General features: G+C 36.9%; 1 protein-coding gene across 1 annotated transcript; it reads right to left on the bottom strand.

The window, feature by feature from the left end:
- Positions 1 to 292: 292 nt before the first annotated feature.
- LOC131955606 (galactose-3-O-sulfotransferase 2-like) lies at positions 293 to 3,567 on the bottom strand. The gene is made up of 3 exons (XM_059319784.1): positions 3,491 to 3,567; positions 1,120 to 1,673; positions 293 to 894 (listed from the first exon to the last, which is right to left on the bottom strand). Exons 1-3 carry the CDS (start codon positions 3,526 to 3,528, stop codon positions 323 to 325), a joined length of 1,164 nt encoding a protein of 387 aa, XP_059175767.1. The 5' UTR covers positions 3,529 to 3,567; the 3' UTR covers positions 293 to 322.
- Between the last annotated feature and the right edge of the window lie 22,483 nt (positions 3,568 to 26,050).

Below are 26,050 nucleotides of genomic sequence, written 5' to 3'. Positions count from 1 at the left end.
TTTAACAGACACAATCGATGAGCGGCTCAACAACAGTGTCGTTGAGAATAGTATTGGATCGGCTGACTATATATATATATTGTGTGGTTAGAACATCGTGATGTTGTAGGTAAACGGCCATGGCGTTGTGGAGAGACTGTCTAGCTTTTATTGCCAAAAGATTTACACTGGAGGTAGCGAATTGACTCTGTTGGATAGTGCAACTCTTTTCTCTGCAGTCTTCATGCTTTATCTTTAAGTGTATTTTACACGTTGGTTACTGCTTATCCACATTGTAATTTTTACAATTTGTAATACATTAATTCATTCTGTTAATTGTTAGTCAAGATTCAAACAGACTTCTCTGCACATTTTGCAAATATTTTGTAAATTGTACTTCGTCTAACTTAAGCCATTTACACTTGGAATGTTGTAAATCTATTCGGTCAGACCACCTACCGGTTTCTAACATGAACTGAGAGTTAGACGGCAAATCTCTATCACAAAACGTATGCACTCGCGATAAAACAGTTTGAAATTCTGCAACCTCGCCTTCAATATCTCGCTCTTTGGAAATCTTAAATTTAAAAATTTGTAAAAAATATTTGTAAACTTGGATATCCGCGGTAGAAAAGAGTTCGTGTTGTTTCCTTTGTTTATCTGTCGCTGAATTTAAGAGCAGAGAACTGTCTTTGTTTTCTTGTTTCTTATAAAACAAAATATCCCCCGTCTGCCAGTTTAGAGCGCGTTTTAGCAGGATTAATGATTCGTAGAAGTAATCCGTTATTAGCACTAATTGGAAGCGTTTCTCTGTGAGAGAGATGAACTCTTTGATGTATGTCGAGTCGTTAAATTTGTGTTTGATGTCAAAGCCGAGGTCAAGAGATTGTCTGTTGTTCGTGTAAGATGAGTATCCTTTCGCTTCGTAATGTTCAGGGTTTTCCAAAAAGGCGTCTAGTTTATTCTTGTCATTGGTGTAGGATGAATACCCTTTCGCTTCGTAATGTTCAGGGTTTTCTAAAAAGGCGTCTAGTTTGTTCTTGTCGTTAGTGTAGGATGATTGCCCTTTTGATTCAAAATGTTGAGGGTTTTCCAGGAAGGCGTTTAGTTTATTCTTGTCATTGGTGTAGGATGAATAACCTTTCGTCTCGTATTGTTCAGGGTTTTCCAAGAGGGCGTCAAGTTTATTCTTGGATTTGATCTCCGTCAGATAGGTCAAGTTAAATTTAGAAAAATAACTGAAGGACGAGATGAAATGCTTGAATGGGTCTCTGATGGTTGTGAAAGTGAACGTGTCGTTGTGGAGGTACCTGAGAATCTCCTCCGTGTAGATGTGGTGGTTGAACACCATGTCGTATTTGGATACCTTGTGGTGCAGCATCAACTGAGATGGATGAAAAGGCGGTCGTTGGTTGATATGGACGCCAACGGGTAGTAACGGTACTAGTTCATGTGCCCGGCAGTATTCCGCTAAGATGGAATATATCGTCGTGCTGGCTGTTTTGTGGGTTTTTAGATAGTAAATGTGTTGTTTTGGGGGTTGTACATTTCGTACTTGCAATGCTGGCTTGCCCTGGGTTAATAAATCTCCTTCAACAAACATTTCAGACTCAGTAAATCGTTTGATGAACACAATACTTGAAGGCGATGACAGCATGAGTAAAAAGATGAGGACAGCTAGTACTGTCAAAATCCTGTTATAAAATATATATATATATATTCATGGTTAGATTCATTAATAAATCTTAAATTAAAATATGTGTTGTAAAATAAATATAATACATGAATGAATATATTAGAAACTTGCAAATGTATACTTATTTTGGATTTTAATTTCTCATTTTCAACTCAAACTTATCTCAGCAGAACATCAAAGAAACACACATCTAACTACGACCTTGCAAATGTATGCAGATTCCTTAAATGCCTTTTACAACCTTTTGAAACCAGCTTGTCGTTTCTTTCACTGCCTGCTTAGCTTACGTAAAAACATTCTTCATTTCATTTAACAAATGTTGTGTTTAAAATTATAAACCCACTTAAACCCATAAGCTAGCCTACACCTGCACGACAACCTCTCATTAATTAACAACGTCCTAATTAGGCGAGTTACCTGCCTAATTGTTTTCTGGGTCATCACCCCACCCCCTTCCCTTCACGGAATTTAAAATATTGAAACAACAAAATAAAAACGTGTCACAAAATGAGAACATACGCACTTAATACATTCAATGCAATGTGCGGATAAACAAAAAGTAAATATTGTACAAGAACTCGTTGGGAAACGTTATAATCCTATATTTTAAATTCGTTACTTTTGCTAAACAGCTTGTCTAGAAAACGCCTTATAACTAACTTACTGTTGTCCCATATTAATCATATACTACCCTCATTCAACCCTCATGCACTCCTCATATTACTACATACTACTCCCAGACAAACTCCAATATTAAAATAAGACTACCCTCATACTTTTCACATATTACTATTTTAATACAACCAAACTACCAATTAACCTTATAATACAATTATACTGCCCTCAGACTAAAGTTACACTACTCCTAATCAACCCTCAGACTACCCGCATGCTAATCCTATACTACTCTTATACTACTCCCATACTACAATCATAATACTCCCATACTACTCTCATACTACTCCCATACTACAATCATAATACTCCCATACTACTCTCATACTACTCCCATACTACAATCATAATACTCCCATACTACTCTCATACTACTCCCATACAACTCATATTACTCCCATTCTACTCCAACACTACTCCCATACTACTCCCACACTACTCCCATACTACTCCCACACTACTCCCACACTACTCCTACACTACTCCCACACAACTCCCCATACTACTCTCATACTACTCCCATACTACAATCATAATACTCCCATACTACTCTCATACTACTCCCATACAACTCATATTACTCCCATTCTACTCCAACACTACTCCCACACTACTCCCACACTACTCCCATACTACTCCCACACTACTCCCACACTACTCCCACACTACTCCTACACTACTCCCTCACTACTCCCTCACTACTCCCTCACTACTCCCATTCTTCTACCATACTTCTACCATACTACTCATATTACTCCCACAATACTCCCACACTACTCCCATACTACTATCATACTACTTTTATACTACTGCCACACAACTCCCATACCAATATCATAATACCGCTAAGACACAGCTACGACGAACGTCTCTTCACCTGCCAATCAATAAGCAACACATTTATCTTTGTATAGCTAGTTTTGATTGGCAGCTAACGGAACAGGATTTTCCCCAAACACGTCATTTAAGCAGAAAAAAAAGATTATACAACAACAAGATTACCAGTCTACACAGTGCATTATTGCTAAACAAAAGCATGTTAGAGTCCTTTTTTAGTATTTACTAAGACGTGTTTTCGCGATTGCCTTTTATATTAGCTGCAAGTATTTTTGAACACATTAAAATAGTATTTTCATTTACCATTTTAGTACGGAGTATTGTCTGAATAACGTTGACATCCTTCACATGTTTTTTTATTTGTCAAAGACAAACTTTGCAGAAAAAATGCAGTACTGGTTCACTTTCTCAAAGAAATCCTCGATGAAATTAATACAACATCTATCACTACACAATCGTAGTAATCAAAACACAAAAAAAAATGATTTCACAGTTCTAACTTTAACTAGTTACATTTAAATTCACGCTATCCTAAGCTTAACTAGTATATATTCAATAAAGCACAATCCTAACTTATTAGTTATATTACAAAAACTACACAATACTAAGCTCATCAGATAAAAACCATATCCTACACATTCTTGCCGGAGCTACTAAAATACACTGTCATTTAAAATCATCAGCTGTGTTGTATAATCTCTAAACTACACCACCATATGTTGTGAAATCTCTAGTCAAGCACAATCCCTAAACACTCCTTTAACAATACCTGACCTCACACGACCCTAATGACGTATAAAAACACAAGAAGAATTTGCTAAACAACAGCCACTTCATTAAGGGCGAGTCATTAATTTTAAAGACATGCTGAGTGTCAGTTTAGGGGAGGGGTTGGAGTTAGTAAAATGGTGACAGGTAAGTTTTAGTAAGTGAAAACAGGTTGTACAGGTAAGCACAGGTACTGGTATTCATAAAACCTGTCAGACACATTTATGATTATCTCAACATGTAGGTTTAGGTAAAAAAAATGATTTAAAAAATGTAAAAATAAAATAAAAATCACTAATACATATAAATTAACAAACAAACAAACAAACAAGCTAGCAAACAAGCAAACAAACAAACAAACAAACAAACAATCATAAATCAGACTCTAAGCTCTTACCTGTAGCGTGACATGATTTAGTGGCGTGTCACCTGAAGTTAGTTTGTCAACAAACTTTTTTTTTATATACGCCTCGCAAGTTTTATCCTACAACCTCACAACGTTCGTTTTACTTCCTCCAGCCCTCCCCCTCCCTCTCCTCTTCCGCTCTTTCTAACTCTCGTTGACCGTTTCTTCCACCTATTAGTTCTCACACATTATTTCACGCCTTTTTTCTTCTTCTCTTCTTCTCTCTTTTCATTAATTTCCACCTATACCCCTTCCCTCTTTTCTTTATCTCAGTTACATGGCCCTTCCACTTTTATTTATACTGTCACTTAACTATAACTTGCTCCTCCTCGTTTATAAGTAACGTAACTCATTTTCTACTTATACTTGCTCACCCTCTCTCTCTCTCTCTCTCTGATAACCCTCCCTATTTCTAATTTGCTACTCCTCTTTCTCTGTGAAATGACACAATGAATACATAAGAGACGTCATTGTCCGCTGAATGCATGTCTTGTTTTAAATTACTTGTCTAGTCCATAAAACTAGAAGAAGGACGGCCGTGCTGACGAAAGGGCGACTGTGGTACGATCGGACAGAACGACCGTACTCCATCCGTCCGTCTGTCCGTACGACCGACCGGCCGACCGACCGACCGACCGACCGACCGACCGACCGACCGACCGACCGACCGACCGACCGACCGACCGACCGACAACATACATTAAACAAAGGACAATAGACAGTCAACAAAAGGATAATAGGCATAAACAAAAAGCCCATGGCAACGCCACAATAGTCGCACGTAAATCGACAACAGCTTTCATCTTACATAAAAATATTTTAACAACCCACAATTCTAAATCCACGTTATAGTCTAACAAATCTACATTCCATTGAGACAGACCTTATTTCAACATTTTCTTTCTTTAGTCTTTTCTTTCCTTTCTCTTGAACAAATCGTGTCCACAAAGACATTAACACTTCTTTTATTTAAATCATCGTCTTATTATGCTAAACACATGCATAGTTTTCCATTGTCTACTTGTATTATTTTAAATCGATGAAATTTTTGATTTATTATGAGCCTCTACAACTTTGAAGTTTTTCCAGTGCAGAAATTATTGCGCGTATCTTTATACAAATCTTTTCCAAAGAAACCCATGTTTAACAAAGTACCATCATTGAAGCGTAACACGGAAAACAATAGTAAGGCTGTTGCACCCTACACCTGACACACACACATACACACACACCACACAATCATACACACACACACATCTCACACTCACACACATGCATGCACACAAATATAAGCACACATACACACACATACAAACCTTTTGATAAAAACGTTTCTTTGGGAATTTAATCATAGAAATGTGAAATTTGCAAGAAAACGTTTTCCTCTTTTATGTTAACATATTCTATCGACGTCCTTTTGTTTTTAAAGTGAAAGCCGCCATTGTTGGCCTAAAGTCAGAGGCATAGCAAGGGGGGGGGGGGGGTGCGGACCGCACCGAGTGACACCATTTAGGGTGGGGGGTGATATCAAGGCAAAAAATAGCAAAATATATATAGAAAAACTTGAGGGGGGGGTGCAAATCGACAGTTTGAGGGGTGGGGGTGCAAAGCGAAAGTTTGAGGGGGGGGGGGGTGCAAATCGAAAATTTAAAAGTTTGTCCCCGGGAAGGGTCGCTACGCCTCTGGGGGGTTGACACCATTAAATGCCGCACCGGGGGTGACACCCGACCTCGCTACGCCACTGCCTAAAGTGATGGGAAAAAATAGCTTTTTTTTTTGACGGCGTCTTGTGAAAGTAGATGTTTTATGATCGAGTCTTGTGTAAGTACTTGTTTTTTTAATGGCGTCTTGTGATGGTAGCTGTTGTTTGATGGCGTCTTGAGATGGTACTAGAAGCTGTTGTTTAATAGCGTCTTGTAAAAAAAAATTGATGAGATGGCGAATTGTGATGGTGAGGTTACTGTTGTTTATGCAAATCCTATGCGTCAGCATCCTGCCACCACAAGAGTTTTCCAACATCTAGAACAATAGCCTGGAACACTACCACTCTCTACCTGGCCTACTTCACCCGGTTTTGGAAATCAACCAATTCTTTATGCACGCTAAGCGTGGGTAGATAGTGTTATATCCATTCACTAGCTTATGCTAATTATACTAATTAGTCACACATGAAGTATCTTGAAGCGTCAGTCTAGATTTTTGGTCACACCAGATATGAAGCTGCATTGTAAAACAAAACCGACGTCCACAGTTGTCATGTATAATTCTGACAGGACTATTTTAGAAACATAATTTGTTTCGTACACTCAGTGGCTCGTGCAGCTCCTCCCCCCCCCCCCACCCCATTCCTCGTTTCATGTTTAATTCTGATACTATGAGTCGATTTCTTGAATGGATCTTTAGTTGTATGTCAGTCGACGTAAAATATTTTCAGGAAAGGATGTTAAAATAGGTTTACTTGAAAAAGGGTTGAATTTAGTTTTTAAAAAAAACTCCATTTTCAATTAAGTTTAAATTGATAGTTTGCAAAAAATCTCTAGTATTCCAATACATTTTTTTTGGAAATTCTGTATGATAAAACAAGGCCAACTAAGGAAAATATTTAATTTCTATAGGTCTTCAGTGTGGAATTGTTTTATGAAATAAAATCTGCAACATTTCTTCATTGAGGGACGTGTATGAAGTATTAAAATGTCGGCACGTGAATTCGCTTGGAAGTTTGTGTGTTTGTATGTTTGCAGCATCGTGTTGTGGAACGCGAGTGGCCGTGAAGTTAGCACAGAAACGTTCGTGAGGGTTCGAGGCTGTTCCACAAACACCACCACCCAGGTCATAGCCCAGTGCACACAGGTCCAGAAGTCCACAAGTTTTCTGCAGTGCATGAGCAAGTGCAGCATGAGCGCTTCGTGTCCAGGTGTGGTCAGAGACGAGACTAGCACCTGTTACTTCCGCAAAAACTGCAGTCTGTTGTCCATCGGCGCTGTTCTGTGCGCGAGGGAAGACATCCGCGTCTACAATAAAAGGATTCCTTGTGGGCTGACTAAAATCTTTGACGATTCTGTTGGAGGATGTGTGTGTGGGTTCGGCTGGACAGGGGTCAACTGCGACGTGGGTCCCAAAAACTGCAGCTTTTTATTAGACCCACAATACGCACCGGGAAATTACTGGATCAGCATCGACTCTTCTGGAAGTGTCAGGCCAACGTTGTGTGAGAAAGTCAACAGCACGTCGCTCAAGATTTACGTCTTTAAAAACAACGGGCACGTGAGCCATAACAAAACCTGGCAGGAGTTTGTCACCGGATACCAACTGGACGACAACAACTTCTGGCTGGGACTTCAAGGCATCTACACCACAGCTCTCTCCGGGTTCAAGAAATTAAAAATGGAAGCTTTCTTCCAAAACAACGTCGTCACGGCCTACTGGTCAATCGCTGGCGTCGTCATTAAATCCGGAGCGGAATCCTACCAGATGAGCTACACCGGCATTAGCAACCGAGGATCAGCAACTTCCGGCTACAATGCTGTCGTCAACAACTGCTTCCCCCAAAGTCCCGCCAACTTCTCCACCTGGGATGTCGACAATGATATCAGCGCCAACACCAACGTCGCCTCAGCCGCAGGGGCGGGGTTTTGGTTCAGGGATACCGCGGCCTGCAACCCCCTGGGTCAACTTTCGTCTCAGCTGACCCCAGGTGCGACGGAGGGGTTGATCGGGTTGAAGGATCTCAATCTGGTGAACGGTCCCGAAGTCAGCAAATTTATGTACGTTGCTATGTATTTCTTTTAGAGCATAGATCATCGCTTTGTTCTACACAACTGGTTTTCTAAATTATTCTTCGTGTGCGTCTCTATGAAATTAAAACACAAATACAGACCATTTCAACAACAAAAAAATAAATAAAAATAACAAAAGTTAATCGAACAAAAGAAAAATAGCTTAATTTTTTTCTTTCTTTAATTGCTAAACTATGTAATAGTTGTTATGACCGACCAATGTTTTCATTAATGAAAGCACGTTAGTTTTGACATTGATATCATCTTGTGTTCGTGAATTCTCTTTTACAAATTTATGTAGGCCAAATTAAAAAAAACAACAAAAAACACCGAAAAGTTTATTTCCAAAATTCGTTAAATTCATAATTTCGTGTCAAAATAATAACTTTTGTTTATAAAAATTGTTTTATTGTACTCTAGTAAAAAAAACACACCTAAACTAATGCAGTATTTTATGTCTAGAAATGCGAAACTAAATGTATTTAAACTTTGAATCACTGATGCAACCTTAAAGCACTTCAATTTTATCGTTAGATTTGTAATATAAATGTACAGCACAAGTCTATCGGAATATAAGTATGGGTCATATAGAGGAATAAAGAATACACGGATGCGTGAAGCTTTCACATAAAGAAGCGTCTATTTGCATACCACTGCTTACCTGCACAGCTAAGTAAAAACGTTGAGTCCAGGATAATATTATCATCCTTGATAAGTGCCGCGGTCATTACCTCCTTCCTTTACCCCCCCCCCCCCCCCCCCACACGCACACAGCACACACACACACATCAAAACCGAAATCAAGCAGTACAATAACATTTAATTATGAAAACAAAATACATTTGGGTTTTTTAATCAATATTTTAAAACATATATCAAACTAAACAATTCATTAATTAGGTAATACACATTTACAAGGATGCTTTATGCATTTGTTTAATTTAGTAAATAATGTGTACATGTACCCCTTTATAATTCATGCCTTTTCTTTGAAAACAAACCATTATAATTAACATTGCTTCTTTGCATTAATTACATTTCTTTGTATTTTAACTTATTAGAATAAAAGGTAAGAATTTTATTATAAATACTTTTTCCTAAGTAATTTCGTATCTTTAAAAAACGTATTTATGAATACGAGTTTGTCAAAATTGTTGACATTTATTGGAAATATAAGTTATGTTCTATATAATATTATCATTAGTATTGTTATTCCGATTTATCTTCATGCAATTAACAAAAGCTATGCACACTGAATACAGGGTGTTCTATAATAAAGTATTAATTAATTTTGCTCGTTTTAGATCACTTTCAATGATATGTAAGTATATATTTATATATATATATATATATATATATATATATATATATATATTTATATATATATATATATATATATATATATATATATATATATATATATATACACATATATATATATATATATATATATATATGTAAATATATATATATATATATATATATATATATATATATATATATATATATATATATATATATATATATATAATTGTGATACTTGTAAAAAATGAAATTTCGTATAATGATTTATACTTACATGTTTTAAGATTAATATTATACACTCCTGTGATTAGTGTAAAACTTTTTTAAAAAGTTTTGATTACTTCTAATTAAAAACTTTAAAGCTGGCAAATTCTCTTTAGATCAATGATGAAGTTGATGTGGGGTGGTGTGTGATGTTGATCTTGCATAGTGTGCAATGTTTTTGTTGTATGGTGAGTGGTATCTGAGTTATATTGTGCGTGTAGTTTATTATGTTGTATGGTGATGGATATGTGTGTTATATTGTGTTCACAATTCTCTGTATACATCACATACAGGTTGTTTAAGTCTTTCAGCTGGTCAGAGCCCTGTGTAATCTCTCGCATTATGTGACACAATGTAAAATTATACATTAAACTCCCCCTTAGGATACATTACCCTCTGTCGAATACCCCTCTTTATTACCCACTGCCTTGCCCAAAACGTGAGCAGGATATTGCCGAGCGCCCCCCCCCCCCCTAGATTAAAACTAACGTAGTTCGAATAATAAACGAAACGATGTGTTAGGCTTTGTTTAAAGTTACATTTGCGGAGGAAATGTGCTAGATCACATAAGCGTCTTCTAAACATTTTATTTTTATTTTTTATTTAAAGGCATATATATATATATATATATATATATATATATATATATATATATATATATATATATATATATATATATATATATATATATATATATATATATATTGTGTTGATGTTGCATAGTGTGTAATGTTTTTCTTGTATGGTGTGTGATATTTGTGTTATATTGTGCTCACAATTCTCTCTATACAAGCACATGCAGGACGTTCAAGTCTTTCAGGAGGTCAGAGCCCTGTGTGCAGTGATTCTTACAGCCATTGTTTTTCTCCGGGGGTGAAATTTCCGGGGGGGGGGGAGGGCGGACTCAAATTTCCGGGGGTGGGAGGGGGCAGATACTGTTCAAAGTATATATTTTCTATTTAAATTTCATTTCGTTCGGGGAGGGGGGGGGGGGAGGAAGGGGAGGGGGCGTTAGACTTTCTTCGGGGGGGGGGGGTGGATGCCTGGAAGAAACTCTGCCTGTGTGATCTCTCGCATGATTAAAACTAACATAGTCCGAATAATAAACGAAACGATGTGTTAGGATTTGTTGTAAGTTACATATGCGGAGGAAACGTGCTAGATAACATAAGCGTCTTCTGAACATTTTATTTTTATTTTTATTTAAAGGCATTCTATAAAATACCAAGAACAATTGGAAACAAAGTTGAGCTTCATTTTGTGTTTGCGCAATTAAGGCGTTATATTGTGTAAGTTCATTCACATTACCAGTAACACAGATGTTATTTCAAAAGATGGGTAATGTAATTAAAATACTTTCATCCATTTGACATTTAGTATATACGAAACTTGTGTCAGCTACCTCGTACTCGTATCTAACAAATTTGTGCGAACTAAGGGAATCAATCGTTTAAATATTCGCCAAAGTCTTTAAACGTTATAACTAAATGTATTAATGATCATAATAATTATATAATTCGTGATTTCTTTTTTAAATAGCTATTAGTATGAAATAATTTCTACGAAATTGTGTTTACATTTGATACTTATTAAATTGTCTTATTACATAACTATGTAATTTTTATAATTTATACAGAAAATATATACTTTTAACAGTGTCCGCCCCCACGAAGAAAGTCTACCGCCCCCCCCCCCCCCGAAAATTTCAAGGCCCCCCCGGAGAAAAAAGTCTGGAAGAAACACTGGTCAGGATGCTTAAAAGCTTAATCATTCTTAGGAGACGAATTTTTAGTTTTCTATTCGCTTAGTAAAAAACTATTTTCATTAGTTTTATCGGCACCCTGATTCGACTATTTAAAGGAGAGAATAAGTCATGGAAGTGGGTTTAAGATTTGCCTATTTTTACAAGCTTTTATTACACTCACTTCCTCGCCAGTCTGTCTTCAGTCTGTCTGCCTAGATCGAACAGCCGGAGCGAAAATTCGGACACTTCTAACTGACAGATACGATTCGTAATAGGTTCGTGGGTCAAGACATGAAGACAATGCATTATGACATTAAATTTGACTTTATTGAATGCCTTATTATTTTTTTTTACAATATTTTATTTAACTTGCTTCCTCGTCAGTCTGTCTATCTGTCTGTCTAGATCGAAACGGCCGAGTGAAATTGCAGGCACTTCTAACAGATACGATACGGTTCGTAATTATTTACGTGGGTCAGGACATGAAGACAATGCATCGTTTCTTTGTAGTAATTCAAATAGTAGTGTCTAATATTTAGGATGAGACTCACGCTTTTCTTTATAGTTATTTAAATAGTAGTGTATAATTTATTTTCTACTTTTTAGTGCATTATTACATAAAAGCTTGTTATTAAAACGTTTTTTTATGAATTTTTTTCATACTACATACGTAGTTGTTTTTTTTTTCTCTACGCAACCATGTGTGTTATTTACTGTAGAACAATCACTGCTGCAATCGATACGTTTTTTATTTTTAGAAAACCACTATTCTATCAAGGTGCTAAAAATATGAATTTTTGTCTGATTTTGTCCCCCCCCCCCCCCCTCTTCTTAAACGGCCTGCGTTATGCGCCGACCCAAAAAGGGCGCAAACGTAATAGGTAATAATATAAAGAGCTCATCACAGAATTATATACAGTGGAAATAAAGAATGTGGACTGCTACTTGGCATTACAGACTAATTGTTTTCTACAATAATTATGTGACACCAAAATATAAAGGCAAAGTTACTGTTAAAAATAGATTTTCTTCCAGGCGTCTCAACACTCCCCCCCCCCCCTGAACGAAATGGGATTTTTATATAGAAAATATAAACTTTTAACAGTGTCCGCCCCCCGAAAATTTTTGTCCGCCCCTCCGCCCCCCCTCATAAAAATTTCAAGTGCCTCCCCCCCCCCCTTCCACGGAGAAAAAAGTCTGAAAGAAGAAACACTGATTAAAAAGCGCCCCGACCTTTTCAAATATGGGAGGTGGGGGCGCATTTTTACCAGCGCGCAAGATGGGGCGTAAAATTGATAGTTCGTCCTGGGCACCTAAATATATCGTTAGGCCTGTGTATATAGTTTATTTAATATAATCAAAGTTATCAATTATTATGTACTTTTTTCACAACATTTTTGCGCCCCCCCTATTGACAGCGCCCTAGGCGACAGCCTAGTTCGCCTTATAGGTAGTTCCGGTGTGGGGGCTCAAAAAATTGTTGCGGGTTGCCCTTTTTTTCTAGTTCCGCCACTGTAACGATTTTTTTTTAAACATAAAATGTTGTAAATGTTATAGATTAAAGCTTAAAAATAATATTTATGAATCCTTTTGGAGAGGGTGAAAATTAGCGAAAGACAAATAATTGTTTAATTTACGACTAAGACTGTATGTCCCATTAAGTATTGCATTAAGTATTGGCTAGGATTTATGAAACCTTTTGGAGATATTGAAAAATATGAAAAGACAATTAATTGTTTAAATTACGACTTAGACTGTATGTCTACTAACATTAAGTATTGCAATCTACAACTTATAATTTCAACTTAAGTTAATAATGCTAAAGAAAACCTACCAAACTATTTTGTTTTAGAACTTAAACTCTATATAATTTGTTACAATATTTACAGTATTTATATGTAAGCGGTCAACCTAAGGTGCAGGAATTAGGTATAATGAATGTAAAGTTAAGCAACGAATTATCTCCCATTTTGAAAATCCAAATACCAAAATTTTATTCAAGGGAAATAACTTTCACAAGAATAGCTAAATTAACCAAGTGTAACTAAGAAACGCTAGAAAAACACAATAAAACGTTCTAAATTTCATTACGTAATAATTATAATAAACATTTTGTATTAGCTATGTAAGCTTGTAAAAACAATATATTCTACTTTTTGAATACTTAACTGTAGGTTTTGTTTGAAGGTCCTAAAACTTTAGCTTTATTATTACATACTTCTATTCAATTTTTATGGCATATTATTTATTATTGTTTAGTATACATAAATTTAGTAAAATTTTGGATCCCTTAAAAGGGACGCTTTTCATAAAATCAAACTCGGGTACCTGTTTTAGACATTGCTAGAATTATTGATTAGATATGAAAATGTTACAATTTGAAAAAAACAAAGTTTACGGTTAGTTATAAATTACATCCTATTTAATGTATATATATATATATATATATATATATATATATATATATATATATATATATGTGTGTGTGTGGTGTGTGTGTGTGTGTCATTGCTTCACTATGATGTAAAATAAATTGAAAGTAGTACTCTGAAGAAATAAGAAAAAAACACACAGTAGACGAACAAAACAAAATAATGTATCACTCTAAAAAAAAAAAAACCAAGCTTAAGTTTATTCGTTTTTACAAAAATATGTTGTCTACAATCAGAGTTAAATATATTGTCATCATAAATGCTAAAAATCTTACAGCATAATAGCCTACATGTAACTAAAATAATAGCCTACATGTAACTATAACATTGGTCTTTCACTGCAGATCACACATTTTCTAATTAGCTACTGTTGTTTCTGTTCTTTAAAGATCATTTAAATAATGATAAGGTATGGGTTGGATCACTGTATTGCACACACACCTCTTTACTGGTCATTGCAAAAACAATATTTAAAGAGTTTTACCTGTTTCAAAAGCTATTATTCTGGCGGCACGGTACTTTGGTACCTCTTTACGCTTTTTCCCAAAATACTTAACAGATCAGTTCGGGTGGGTTGAGGGGGGGGGGTTGAGTTCAACTTCATTCACCGCTGTCCGGTCACTTTAGGTCAACAATCCTACCCAGCGTATACCTAGGTGTGACATTAATGTTGTGTCCCGTTTTAGGTGGTTAAGTAGTGGGAGGTTGGCGGGGGGGGGGGGGGGGGGGACCAACTTAGAGTGAACATAAAGTCAGTTTTTAGATGATGGTTCTAAACATACATATACAATTATACATATATCCTGATGCAGAAATAGATTTAAGTAAGTAACAGTGGTATTATGACAAAAAAAATTACAGATGATGGGTCCATGGTGGGGGGTGGGGTGGGTGTACACCCCCCCCCCCCCCCGCCTACGCCTCTGATATTAATACTTTAAGAAGTGGTCGGCGTGGTCGAGTCGGTAAAGCTCATGGTTGCTAAACCGAAAAGTCTCGAGTTCGAACCCTCGGGCAGATGTTGCTCCAAAATCAAACAACTGCTGCCTTGTCCTTGGTTGACAATGCACCTATATAGGGTGCTCCTTAAAACTGATTCGATTTAATAAACAGCTATAATACTACCTCTTATCAATATTCTATCGCACTCTTTAGAACGAACGTGTGCGCCATTGCGCTCAAGTGATAGCCCTGGGCGACAAAACGCACCCTACCGGGGCATCGGCAGACGCACCTGATTCACTATAGTGAACGACTATAATGCCCCATTGTATCCATATTCTATCGCATCGTTTAAAACAAACGTAGCCGCCTTAGCGCTCACGGGATAATACGGAGCACCAAATTACACCCTATCGGGGCGCCACCCATATGAAATTGATTTCTTTTTTTTCACAGAAACCTCCCCAGGTTTTTTTTCAACAACTTCCCAAAGTTTCATGGCTATCGGATGAAAGGTGTAGTAATGCGTAAAAACACAAATCAAGTCATATAATATTTAATAACACATTGATACACTACACATTAACACCTGTATTAGTAGAATGGTGAAATTGTTTCTTGGATGCCAGAATAGCAGACATTTTTGGCTTTAGATTTGATGTCCTTAACATCAACATTGACTAGAGATTATGATCGGACCAATTTGTTCTCAAATTTATCTTCACGTATTTCATTATGTTTTTTTTTTTACACAGGAATGTTGTTCCAAAATTGAAAGGTACTTTGATACAACATTTTTGACATTAGTGTAGTCTTCCTTGGGCAAAAACTAGCAAAATCCCACCAGTCCACCTTTTAACTTGTCCCAAAGGAATTCATTTGATTACGTTGCAACTCAATGACCTCCAGCTGCAGTTTATCTGGGCAACTGGACACATCTGCTTCAAATGGGTTTTGAAACAGTTTCCCTTCGTCTGCATTTGAATCCAAGTCAGAAAACCGGTGCTGATACTGCTGTTAGAGGTTAGTCCAGTCCAAGTTATAATCAGGAAGTGTTTTTTTTCAACTCATAGAATATATCCTCTACGCACTACTGTGCGCCTCTATTTTAATTCGATAAAAACACAATGTCCATGTAAGCAGCGGCTGATCTTGATAGAATACTCGTACATTTCCGTATTTTTTTCCCATAGACACAAAGACCTCCACCGGCCGAACGAAGATTGAGTTTGGAGACCCCTGGAAAGTGTAAACAGTGGTTTATTTTTTTACAGAATCCATCAAATCAAGGGAAGCAACCCCATTATTAACAAGCCTGTTTACGTGTAACAAGATACATTCCCTTGAAAGGTGAGCATTATAGTGAGATTAAAGCCCTTTAAGGGGAGTTTTTCTAGTTATTTACCATGTAAAGTTGACACATATTTCCGGTTAGATCATACAAGGGGCTCTCACATCTAATGTGCAGTGTTTCTTCCAGAATTTTTTCTCCTGGGGGGCACTTGAAATTTTCAGGGGAGGGGGGGGGGGGCGGTAGACTTTCTTTGGGAGGGCGGACACTGTTAAAAGTATATATTTTCTATATAAATTTCATTTCGTTCGGGGGGGGGGGGGGGGGTAGAGCGGTAGAGCCCCCCCCCCCCCCGAAGTGATGCCTGGAAGAAACTCTGCTAATGTGAATATCTCTAGCCTGATATTGTTCTTGACCTTAGACCTGTAAGATTGAGGTGGAGAAACGTATTCGGTGTTATCTACATCTGACTTACCTATGTGATACACTACTGACCTACCTTTGTGATACCCTAGTGACCTACCGATGTGATACACTACTGACCTACCTATGTGATACACTACTGACCTACCTATGTGATACCCTAGTGACCTACCGATGTGATACCCTACTGACCTACCTATGTGATACACTACTGACCTACGGATGTGATACACTACTGACCTACCTTTGTGATACACTACTGACCTACCTTTGTGATACCCTAGTGACCTACCGATGTGATACCCTAGTGACCTAGCTTTGTAATAACAACTGACATATCTATATGATACACTACTGAGCTACCATGGTATAAACAACTACTATATACAATGGCTACATATAATTTAATACATGTATTTATCTATACTATTCATTTTTTTAATGTTAGCACATTCAGATACAGTATATGCTTCTTTTTTGGCTTTTTTTTTGGCAAGGGGTGTGGGGAGTTAATTGATCTAATGGGGGGGGGGGGTGAATAATTGGATAATATCCAGGGGGCTAATTGATGGGTGGGGGTATTGATGAGATCCCATACCACTGACTTACTCATTTTATATACCACTGCCATATTGGTGTTATACACCACTGACCTACCGATGTTATATTCAAAGGACCTACCTATGTGATACACTACTACCTACCTATGTTATATACTGCTGACCTACCCATATTATATACTACTACTTTCGTTTTCCCAATACAGTCGACATGAATTATGGTGACAATGCGAATGTTTTTATAATAGTCAATTCCTCTTCAGTTGATCACTAACTTTATACATAGCTATCTGCTTCAAATCAAAATCACGCTAAACTACAACCCAGCTGAGCAAAAAACAAAGAAAATATATTTCTTGGGAAATTTATATTAAAACAAACAAATTACTAGTATATAAGTAACACTATACCTCTTCGATCAAACACCTTATAAAAACGAATTTGTTTTTTTTATAGACGACATAAAAAAACCAACCCCATTCAAAGAACAACCCGCGCATTCCGTCTATTGAAGACCAACCCAAACCAAATCTGCCCAAACCCAAACTAAGCACACAATTATTTATGGCGTGCATGCTTTAACTTTAACTAGTGTGTTCATATCTTCAGAACGATTCTTCCATCCATGCCTAACACCCAACCAAATCTTCGACTCATCAACACGTGATTCTTTCATGCCTAACTCTAGTTCCTGGTTTTATTAAGACCTATTCCCTAAGCCAAAATCCATGTGTCTCAAATTTTAGAGATTTGCCCACTTCTCAAATACAGGTATTTCTTTCAGACATTTCTTGGTGGTGGATAGGGGTGGGGGGGGGGGGGGGGGGGTTGAATGCACACGGTTAAAAATACATTTTTTTACATTAATTATGTTTCCTTTTTTCGACTTGGCGGGGTTTGACCGGAGTTCGTGATCTATGGAAGTATTGCCCACCCCTCCTCTCCCACCCCTTCAACCCCCACTGCCTGTACTAAAAAAGAAAGTAAAGTTCCCTTTTTCAAACCTGACGGGTCTATGGGGACCTCGGATTATGAACGGATAGTGTGGTCAGCACCATGCCCAGCCGCCTTTTCTTACCCTAACGTGAGTTAGGTACCCATAAGAGTTGGGTGGATTCAAGGACGAACTCGAGACTTACGGATTAGCAGTCCAGCTCTCTACCGCTAGACCACTCCGTCCTACCAGAAATGAATAAATTTCTTTTCATAAAGGCAGTTTTAAAAATCGTATTTTGAAAAACGAAAACCTCAGTGAACTGTATGGTGCATCTACCAATTAATAATTGTTGTATGAGACAACCCTTTATATGTATTTCAGTTTACATATCAGTTAATGTTTTTCGGTATTAGTTAAATGTCCACGTTTAACTAAAAACAAAACAAGTATAACTTTATAAGTATGATATTTTTAAATCGCAATAGACATTTTTTTTTGTTGTCGTAAAATCCTGTGTGGGAATCTTCAAAAAGACCATCTCGAAATAAAGCCTGCTAATAAAACAATAATTAAGGTGACCTCCCTTTCAATTGCTCGTTCTCAATGCCGATAGCTATTTGAGGGAATAAATGATAGCACTCTAAAGACCGCGGTGCAGTTGGGTTTAAATATTTGATGGCGGGATTGTCCTACACTGTGTCGAACATCCAAGAAGAGCTGGAAGATAGAATTCCAGATGAGCATGGCAGGGGAAGACAGACAGGGGTGCCCGTGGGTAGACTAGACGAGGAACATGCACGGGATGAATTATATACGTCTAATTCAATACGGCAGGTATAGATCAGAAGTGTAAGATAGGTGGAACATGTGAATAAAAGATAAAGGCTTTCAGGGGGAAGATTAGCCGTGTTAGAGGGGTGGGGTGTAGGGGGGGGGACGGATCTTTTAAAGGTGAGATTATGATAAGAAGGTAAAGTGAGTTTTATAGCATGCTTGCAGGTGGGGGGGGGAGGGGTGTTGTCAAAGAGTTATGTTAAATGTAAGGGGGGGGGGGGTGTTTTAAAGGATGTGGTGGTGGGTAAGTTTTAAAGGTAAGATGGTAAGGTGAATTTTATCGCATGCTGGCATTTGGGTATTTTTTAAAAATAAGATGGTAAGGTGAATTTTATATCATGATGGTAGGTGGGTAAGTTTTAAAGGTAAGATGGTAAGGTGAATTTCATCGCATGCTGGAAGGTGGGTAAGTTTTAAAGGTAAGATGGTAAGGTGAATTTTATAGCATGATGGCAGGTAGGTAAGTTTTAAAGGTAAGATGGTAAGGTGAATTTTATAGCATGATGGTAGGTGGGTAAGGTTTAAAGGTAAGATGGTAAGGTGAATTTCATCGCATGCTGGCAGGTGGGTAAGTTTGAAAGGTAAGATGATAAGGTGAATTTTATCGCATGCTGGAAGGTTGGTAAGTTTTAAAGGTAAGATGGTAAGGTGAATTTTATAGCATGCTGGCATTTGGGTAAGTTTTAAAGGTAAGATGGTAAGGTGAATTATATCGCATGCTGGAAGGTGGGTAAGTTTTAAAGGTAAGATGGTAAGGTGAATTTTATAGCATGCTGGCATTTGGGTAAGTTTTAAAGGTAAGATGGTAAGGTGAATTTGATAGCATGATGGTAGGTGGGTAAGTTTTAAAGGTAAGATGGTAAGGTGAATTTTATAACATAATGGCAGGTTGGTAAGTTTTAAAGGTAAGATGGTAAGGTGAATTTTATAACATAATGGCAGGTGGGTAAGTTTTAAAGGTAAGATGGTAAGGTGAATTTTATAGCATGATATGATGGGTAAGTTTTAAAGATAAGATGGGCAGGTGTGTAAGTATTAAAGGTAAGGATGAAATCGTGGGTAAATTTTAAATGTGAAGTCTGACTTTTAAAGGTAGATCTTTTAACAGGTATGGCGCTTCAGTAGGCGACCTTTTAAATAATGGGGTGTAAGGTAATCATGTGGTTATGGTTGTGATGTTTTATTGCAAAGAAATGGACCAATGACCACCATCTTGATTAAAAAAAAACTCTTAAAAGACTAAGAACCACCAATTAAAGAACAAATAACCACAATCTAAATGACCAAGAAGAAACATCAGCCACCAAAACTTCAAAAGCTACCTTCTAATATTACACACGCCACAATCAATTGCAACCAGCTTAAAAAACAACAATCACTTGTTACATCCCACTGAAATCTAACAATGTTTTATTCATGTTTTCCATTGTTCTTTTCACTTTCAACCAAACCACAACGTTCACAGCGTACTCACTGCTTTGTTAAATACAAGTTTGAATTTTACCTCATACAATTCATATTTAAAAAAAATCAATTACAGTTTAGATTTTCTTTCAAATAACAATTTAGAATTTCGTTTAAAAATAATTAAAAAAAAAAGAATTTTAACCGCATATCTTTAATCTACTCCATTTACAAAACGATGTCTTTAGTTTATAATCATTGATTCGTAACAAGGGTATAAATACAATAAAGGCAGAAGCTGTTTTATGGTGCCCCTCTGTTCTTCAGCCACCTATAAAGCGAACGCTAGAGAAGTCTTCATTCAAATGAAACATTTTTGAAAAGAAAAAAATTAAATATTCAATATCTTTTAAAAAACAATTTTGACGACGTGTCCATTTTTAACACGTTTTTAAAACGTTTTTCTTAACTCAGCTTCGCGTTTGTTTGTTTGTTTGGTTGTTTGGATGTTTGTTGTTAAAATTGACATCGAAAATTAGCCCACTTCTGATTGCTCTAGAGACCCGAAATTTGGCATGCATGCTACTTTCGCCTAACAATTTCAGATGCAATCATAAAAACTAGCAATTAGTGGCCGTAATTAGCTTAATTTAATTACGCCCCAAGGACCATAAAATTGAGGACATGATTTCTAAAGATACCGACAAGACTGGAGGCCTATCGACACAGTTACTTCGGCCCCAATCGATGTGAGCGCGCTGGCCGTGATCGTATAGTGGTTAGTACTTCGCGTTGTGGCCGCGACAACCCAGGTTCGAATCCTGGTCGCTCAAGATTTTTAGTCCGTGTATTTATAAACACTTTTTTAAAAACCACGTTTTTCATGTGTAGCAACGGACTAAAAAGGAGAAAATAAAATACTTAAAAAAAACTTTTAAAAAATCCACGTTTTTTATGTGTAGCAACGGACTAAAAAGGAGAACGGACACGGTAACACATTGTTAACGGTGACACGGTTGGTGCGCTGGGCATGCTAAAATACACATAAACACGTTTTTCCTTAACTCAGCTTCGCGTTTATTTGTTTGTTTATGGGAGATTTGATCACGTGATTCGTGAGTAGATCTCCACGCCAGCAACGTAAATTACACCCTTTCTCTGTTTAAAGCGTATCGGTCGCTCAAGATTTTTTTAGTCCGTGTATTTAAAAACACTTAGTCAAGTCATACTTAATCAAGTGATTAGATAAAGTAGAAAATAAACTATATAAACAACTTTTTAAAAACCACGTTTTTCATGTGTAGCAACGGACTAAAAAGGAGAAAATAAAATACTTAAAAAAAACTTTTTAAAAAACCACGTTTTTCTTGTGGACTAAAAAGTAGAAAATAACTATTTACATACATTTGATGACAAAAAACGTGGGTCGGGCAGATGGGTCGGGAAATTTGATGGTGAACGTACCCACGTTTTTTGTCATCAAATGTATGTAAATAGTTATTTTCTACTTTTTAGTCCACAAGAAAAACGTGGTTTTTTAAAAAGTTTTTTTTAAGTATTTTATTCTTAACTCAGCTTCGCGTTTGTTTGTTTGGTTGTTTGGATGTTTGTTGTTAAAATTGACATCGAAAATTAGCCCACTTCTGATTGCTCTAGAGACCTGAAATTTGGCATGCATGCTACTTTCGCCTAACAATTTCAGATGCAATCATAAAAACTAGCAATTAGAGACCGTAATTAGCTTAATTTAATTACGCCCCAAGGACCATAAAATTGAGGACATGATTTCTAAAGATACCGACAAGACTGGAGGCTTATTGACACAGTTACTTCGGCCCCAATCGATGTGAGCGCGCTGGCCGTGATCGTATAGTGGTTAGTACTTCGCGTTGTGGCCGCGACAACCCAGGTTCGAATCCTGGTCGCTCAAGATTTTTAGTCCGTGTATTTATAAACACTTTTTTAAAAACCACGTTTTTCATGTGTAGCAACGGACTAAAAAGGAGAACGGACACGGTAACACATTGTTAACGGTGACACGGTTGGTACGCTGGGCATGCTAAAATACACATAAACACGTTTTTCCTTAACTCAGCTTCGCGTTTATTTGTTTGTTTATGGGAGATTTGATCACGTGATTCGTGAGTAGATCTCCACGCCAGCAACGTAAATTACACCCTTTCTCTGTTTAAAGCGTATCGGTCGCTCAAGATTTTTTTAGTCCGTGTATTTAAAAACACTTAGTCAAGTCATACTTAATCAAGTGATTAGATAAAGTAGAAAATAAACTATATAAACAACTTTTTAAAAACCACGTTTTTCATGTGTAGCAACGGACTAAAAAGGAGAAAATAAAATACTTAAAAAAAACTTTTTAAAAAACCACGTTTTTCTTGTGGACTAAAAAGTAGAAAATAACTATTTACATACATTTGATGACAAAAAACGTGGGTCGGGCAGATGGGTCGGGAAATTTGATGGTGAACGTACCCACGTTTTTTGTCATCAAATGTATGTAAATAGTTATTTTCTACTTTTTAGTCCACAAGAAAAACGTGGTTTTTTAAAAAGTTTTTTTTAAGTATTTTATTCTTGCAACAATTCCCTAATGTTTCCTTTTCAGTAAGTCCTGATCAGTCATCCGTGAAGACTCTTCGAATCATAGCACGTACAACCATATTTTATTGATTTTTTTTCTACACAAAAAAAAAAAACACAACGTAGTGGAACTTTAGGAGACGAATGGAGAAGTCAGGGGAAATAATAAATAATTCAGCGGTCGGGAGTTTTCGCTACATGGGTTGTCCGCTCTTGTTGAAGGTCTAAGTGAGCGAGGGATGTTTTCTAACCTTGCTTTGGATGCTCCTTTAGTGTTCATAGGCTGGGTTTGTGTTGCTGTTATGAATAGGGTTTGTGTCTTGTTATTGTTTGTGGTTTTTATGTTGGTGGTTCTGTTTATCTGTGTGGGATGTTATCTTAGAGATCTATGCCGGTGTTATGTAGTTAGATCTGTGTTTGTTGTATCGTGTTGATCCGTGTGTGAGTTGTGTGTGATCTGTGGATATATGTGTGGGTGTTGAACTGTGTACTGAATGCATGCATTAGTTGAATTAAGAGGATCTATTTTGTATGACTATTTCTGGGGTGTATCTTATTGATTTCAAACATCAATGTTTTAAATCTACCATCAAACATCAGACATCAATGTTTTAAATCTACCATCAAACATAAGACATCAATGTTTTAAATCTACCATCGCACATCAATCATCAATGTTTTAAATCTACCATCGAACATCAGACATCAATGTTTTAAATCTACCATCAAACATCAGAAATCATGTATTTTTAATCTACCATCAAACACAAAACATCAATGTTTTAAAACTACCATGAAACATCAGACATCAATGTTTTAAATCTACCCTCGAACATCAAACATCAATGTTTTAAATCTACCATTGCACATCATACATCAACAGATTAATTGAACATCAATCACCCGTGTCTAAATGAACCATCAAACGGAATTCTCCCTCAGCTGACACCCTCCAACTTCCGTTTCGTCTAAAAACGCCCCTCCCACTCCCCCCCTCCCAACCTTTGCTCCGTCCAGCCGGATCCCCAACCCCAATAAAGATGCTGTCTCGCCTTCGTGTGCCGGATCCGGTTAACCGGTAAGCCGGCTGTAATTGGACACGTCATATCTCGCCGCTTTGGCCCCCGACGTTCAGTTGAAATCCAAGGGAGATCACGCCGAGAGAGAAGGGCGAGACAACTCTTATGGGCTGTTTAGTTAAAGTACGTCCCAGATCAATGATGCAGTAAAAAAAAAAATTTACTAGAAAAAAAAATGGATACTTGGTAGACGGGAAATTATAGAAGTGAAAAAGTTTGAAAAGTGAGTGGAATAAAGAAAAGTCTTGTAAGATAACAGATTTCGTTATTTTAAAAAAAAAAAATTATTTAACGAGCCGACCCGCGGCGTATCATATGCCGCCATTTAGTTGTTTTATTTTCTACTTTTCAGTAATTCATAATTTGTGAATTCGACAGTACCAATGCTGCCACTGAAAATATTTGCTTTAAAACGCTATCAGTAGGTCGTTAAGGACTATAACCCTCCGACACCCCACCCTCCTATCCCCCAACCCCTACCCTACAAACCCCCTCCCCCCCCCCCGTGAAAGAAGCCTCCTTTTAGTTACCTCCCCTAACTTTAAAATCGGTTCAAACTAAATTATCTGCCCCTAATGGCCGTTACTAAACCCGGCTCTACGATTGTAAACATTTAGCGTGAACCACAGCTCATCAGACCATGTGGGGTGAGGATGGTAGGGATATACCTAGAGAAAAAGAGAGGGGACTGTTAGGCGCGCTTAGAGCTTGGTGTTTTCTATAGTCTCCATGAAGAGAATTATATATATATATAGATTGCATGTAATATAAGTTTTATGTTTTCTAATGTAAACAAATTTACTTCAGTTGTAAATGCTATATAATAACCATCCCACATCAATGCTAATTAACTAATTAATTATAAACTGAGTAGTCTGTCCTTGATGTCCACTCTTTGAATAATATCTGATCCCATCTTTGTTGTACAGCTTTGATCTTATCATGGGGCGGGGTGGCCTAGCGGTAGAATGCTAGATTGGTGACCCGAAAGTCTCAAGTTTGAAACCGGGTTCAAGTCAGTAGATCGTTCCTGAATCCACCCAGCTTTGATGGGCACCTAACTCAAGTTAGAATAAGTAATGGCGGCTGGGCATAGTGCTGACACACCATCCCTTTATATACCGAGGTCACAGAGACAGGTAAACTTTACTTCACTTGCCCCATAGATCGTCAGGTTAAGAATGGGAACTTAGGATCCTGTCTATTTTTGTTGTATAAATAGCGTATGTGAAATCTTTTTTATTTTTATGAAACCACATTTATTATAACCGAATATTAACCATAAAACAGCCCTTTCTCTGTAGTGTGTCGGAAGCAAGCATAACAGTATGCCTTAAAAATGAACTAAAATTAAACGGTGTCTAATTTTAAATAGTATTCTACTTCAACATAAATGTACAAGAAGTTTGTGGACTGCTAGTGTGGGTAGATGGTATAACGATCATCCCGCACTAATGCTAATTAACTGATTAATCATTAACCTCAATACGTATGTCTTAATGCACACACATTGAACCGTATAATTTATATTGTGTGATGTATATATGCATGTGTGTGTATCATGGGTATTTCAAGGGTCAACTGTGATTTGACAACCCAATAAAAATTCCGTTTTTTTTTTCAATAAGTAGGTTACACGCTGAACAACTCCAGCATCTTACACAACAACATGGGCTAATACAAACATAAAACGATACTTGCATCCCTAAATAATCATGTCAACTATCACACATCAGAATACTCATCGTGGATACATACTGGCTGAAGGACAACATCATGCTGTAGTCTATACTTGTGAATAAAAAGACATGCTCTGATATTTTTAATTGATTAGTTGCAGTTGCTGCCCGCTGGATGTAACTTCACATTGAAATAAAAGCTAATAGCATCTCCATGAGACAGACTGAAATATATTTCTATTCATTCTATTAATCTAAGAAACTGTTTTATTGACAATAAATTAGAATTTGAACGAATACTAGTTCTAGTTTGCGTTACTTACAAAAATCAGCTTTTCTAAAAAAAAATATGTAGGCATATGTAAGTATGTATGTATGTATGTATATATGTATATATGTATTTACATACATACATACTTAC

The sequence above is a fragment of the Physella acuta genome, unplaced genomic scaffold, assembly GCF_028476545.2.
Source record: "Physella acuta isolate Inbredline_101_S28 unplaced genomic scaffold, ASM2847654v3 ptg001086l, whole genome shotgun sequence".
Classification (NCBI taxonomy): Eukaryota; Metazoa; Mollusca; class Gastropoda; family Physidae; genus Physella; species Physella acuta.
This window is presented reverse-complemented; position numbering and strand designations above follow the sequence as displayed.

Bases quoted from the DNA above. Each gene is read 5' to 3' on its own strand.
- LOC131955606 (XM_059319784.1), bottom strand. From the start codon at position 3,528: ATGTCAACGTTATTCAGACAATACTCCGTACTAAAATG. The intron at 1,674-3,490 runs GTAAATGAAAAT...ATTTTATAACAG, and splicing joins CAATACTCCGTACTAAAATG to GATTTTGACAGTACTAGCTG. The intron at 895-1,119 runs GTTATTCATCCT...ACGAAGCGAAAG, and splicing joins TGAACAATACGAGACGAAAG to GATACTCATCTTACACGAAC.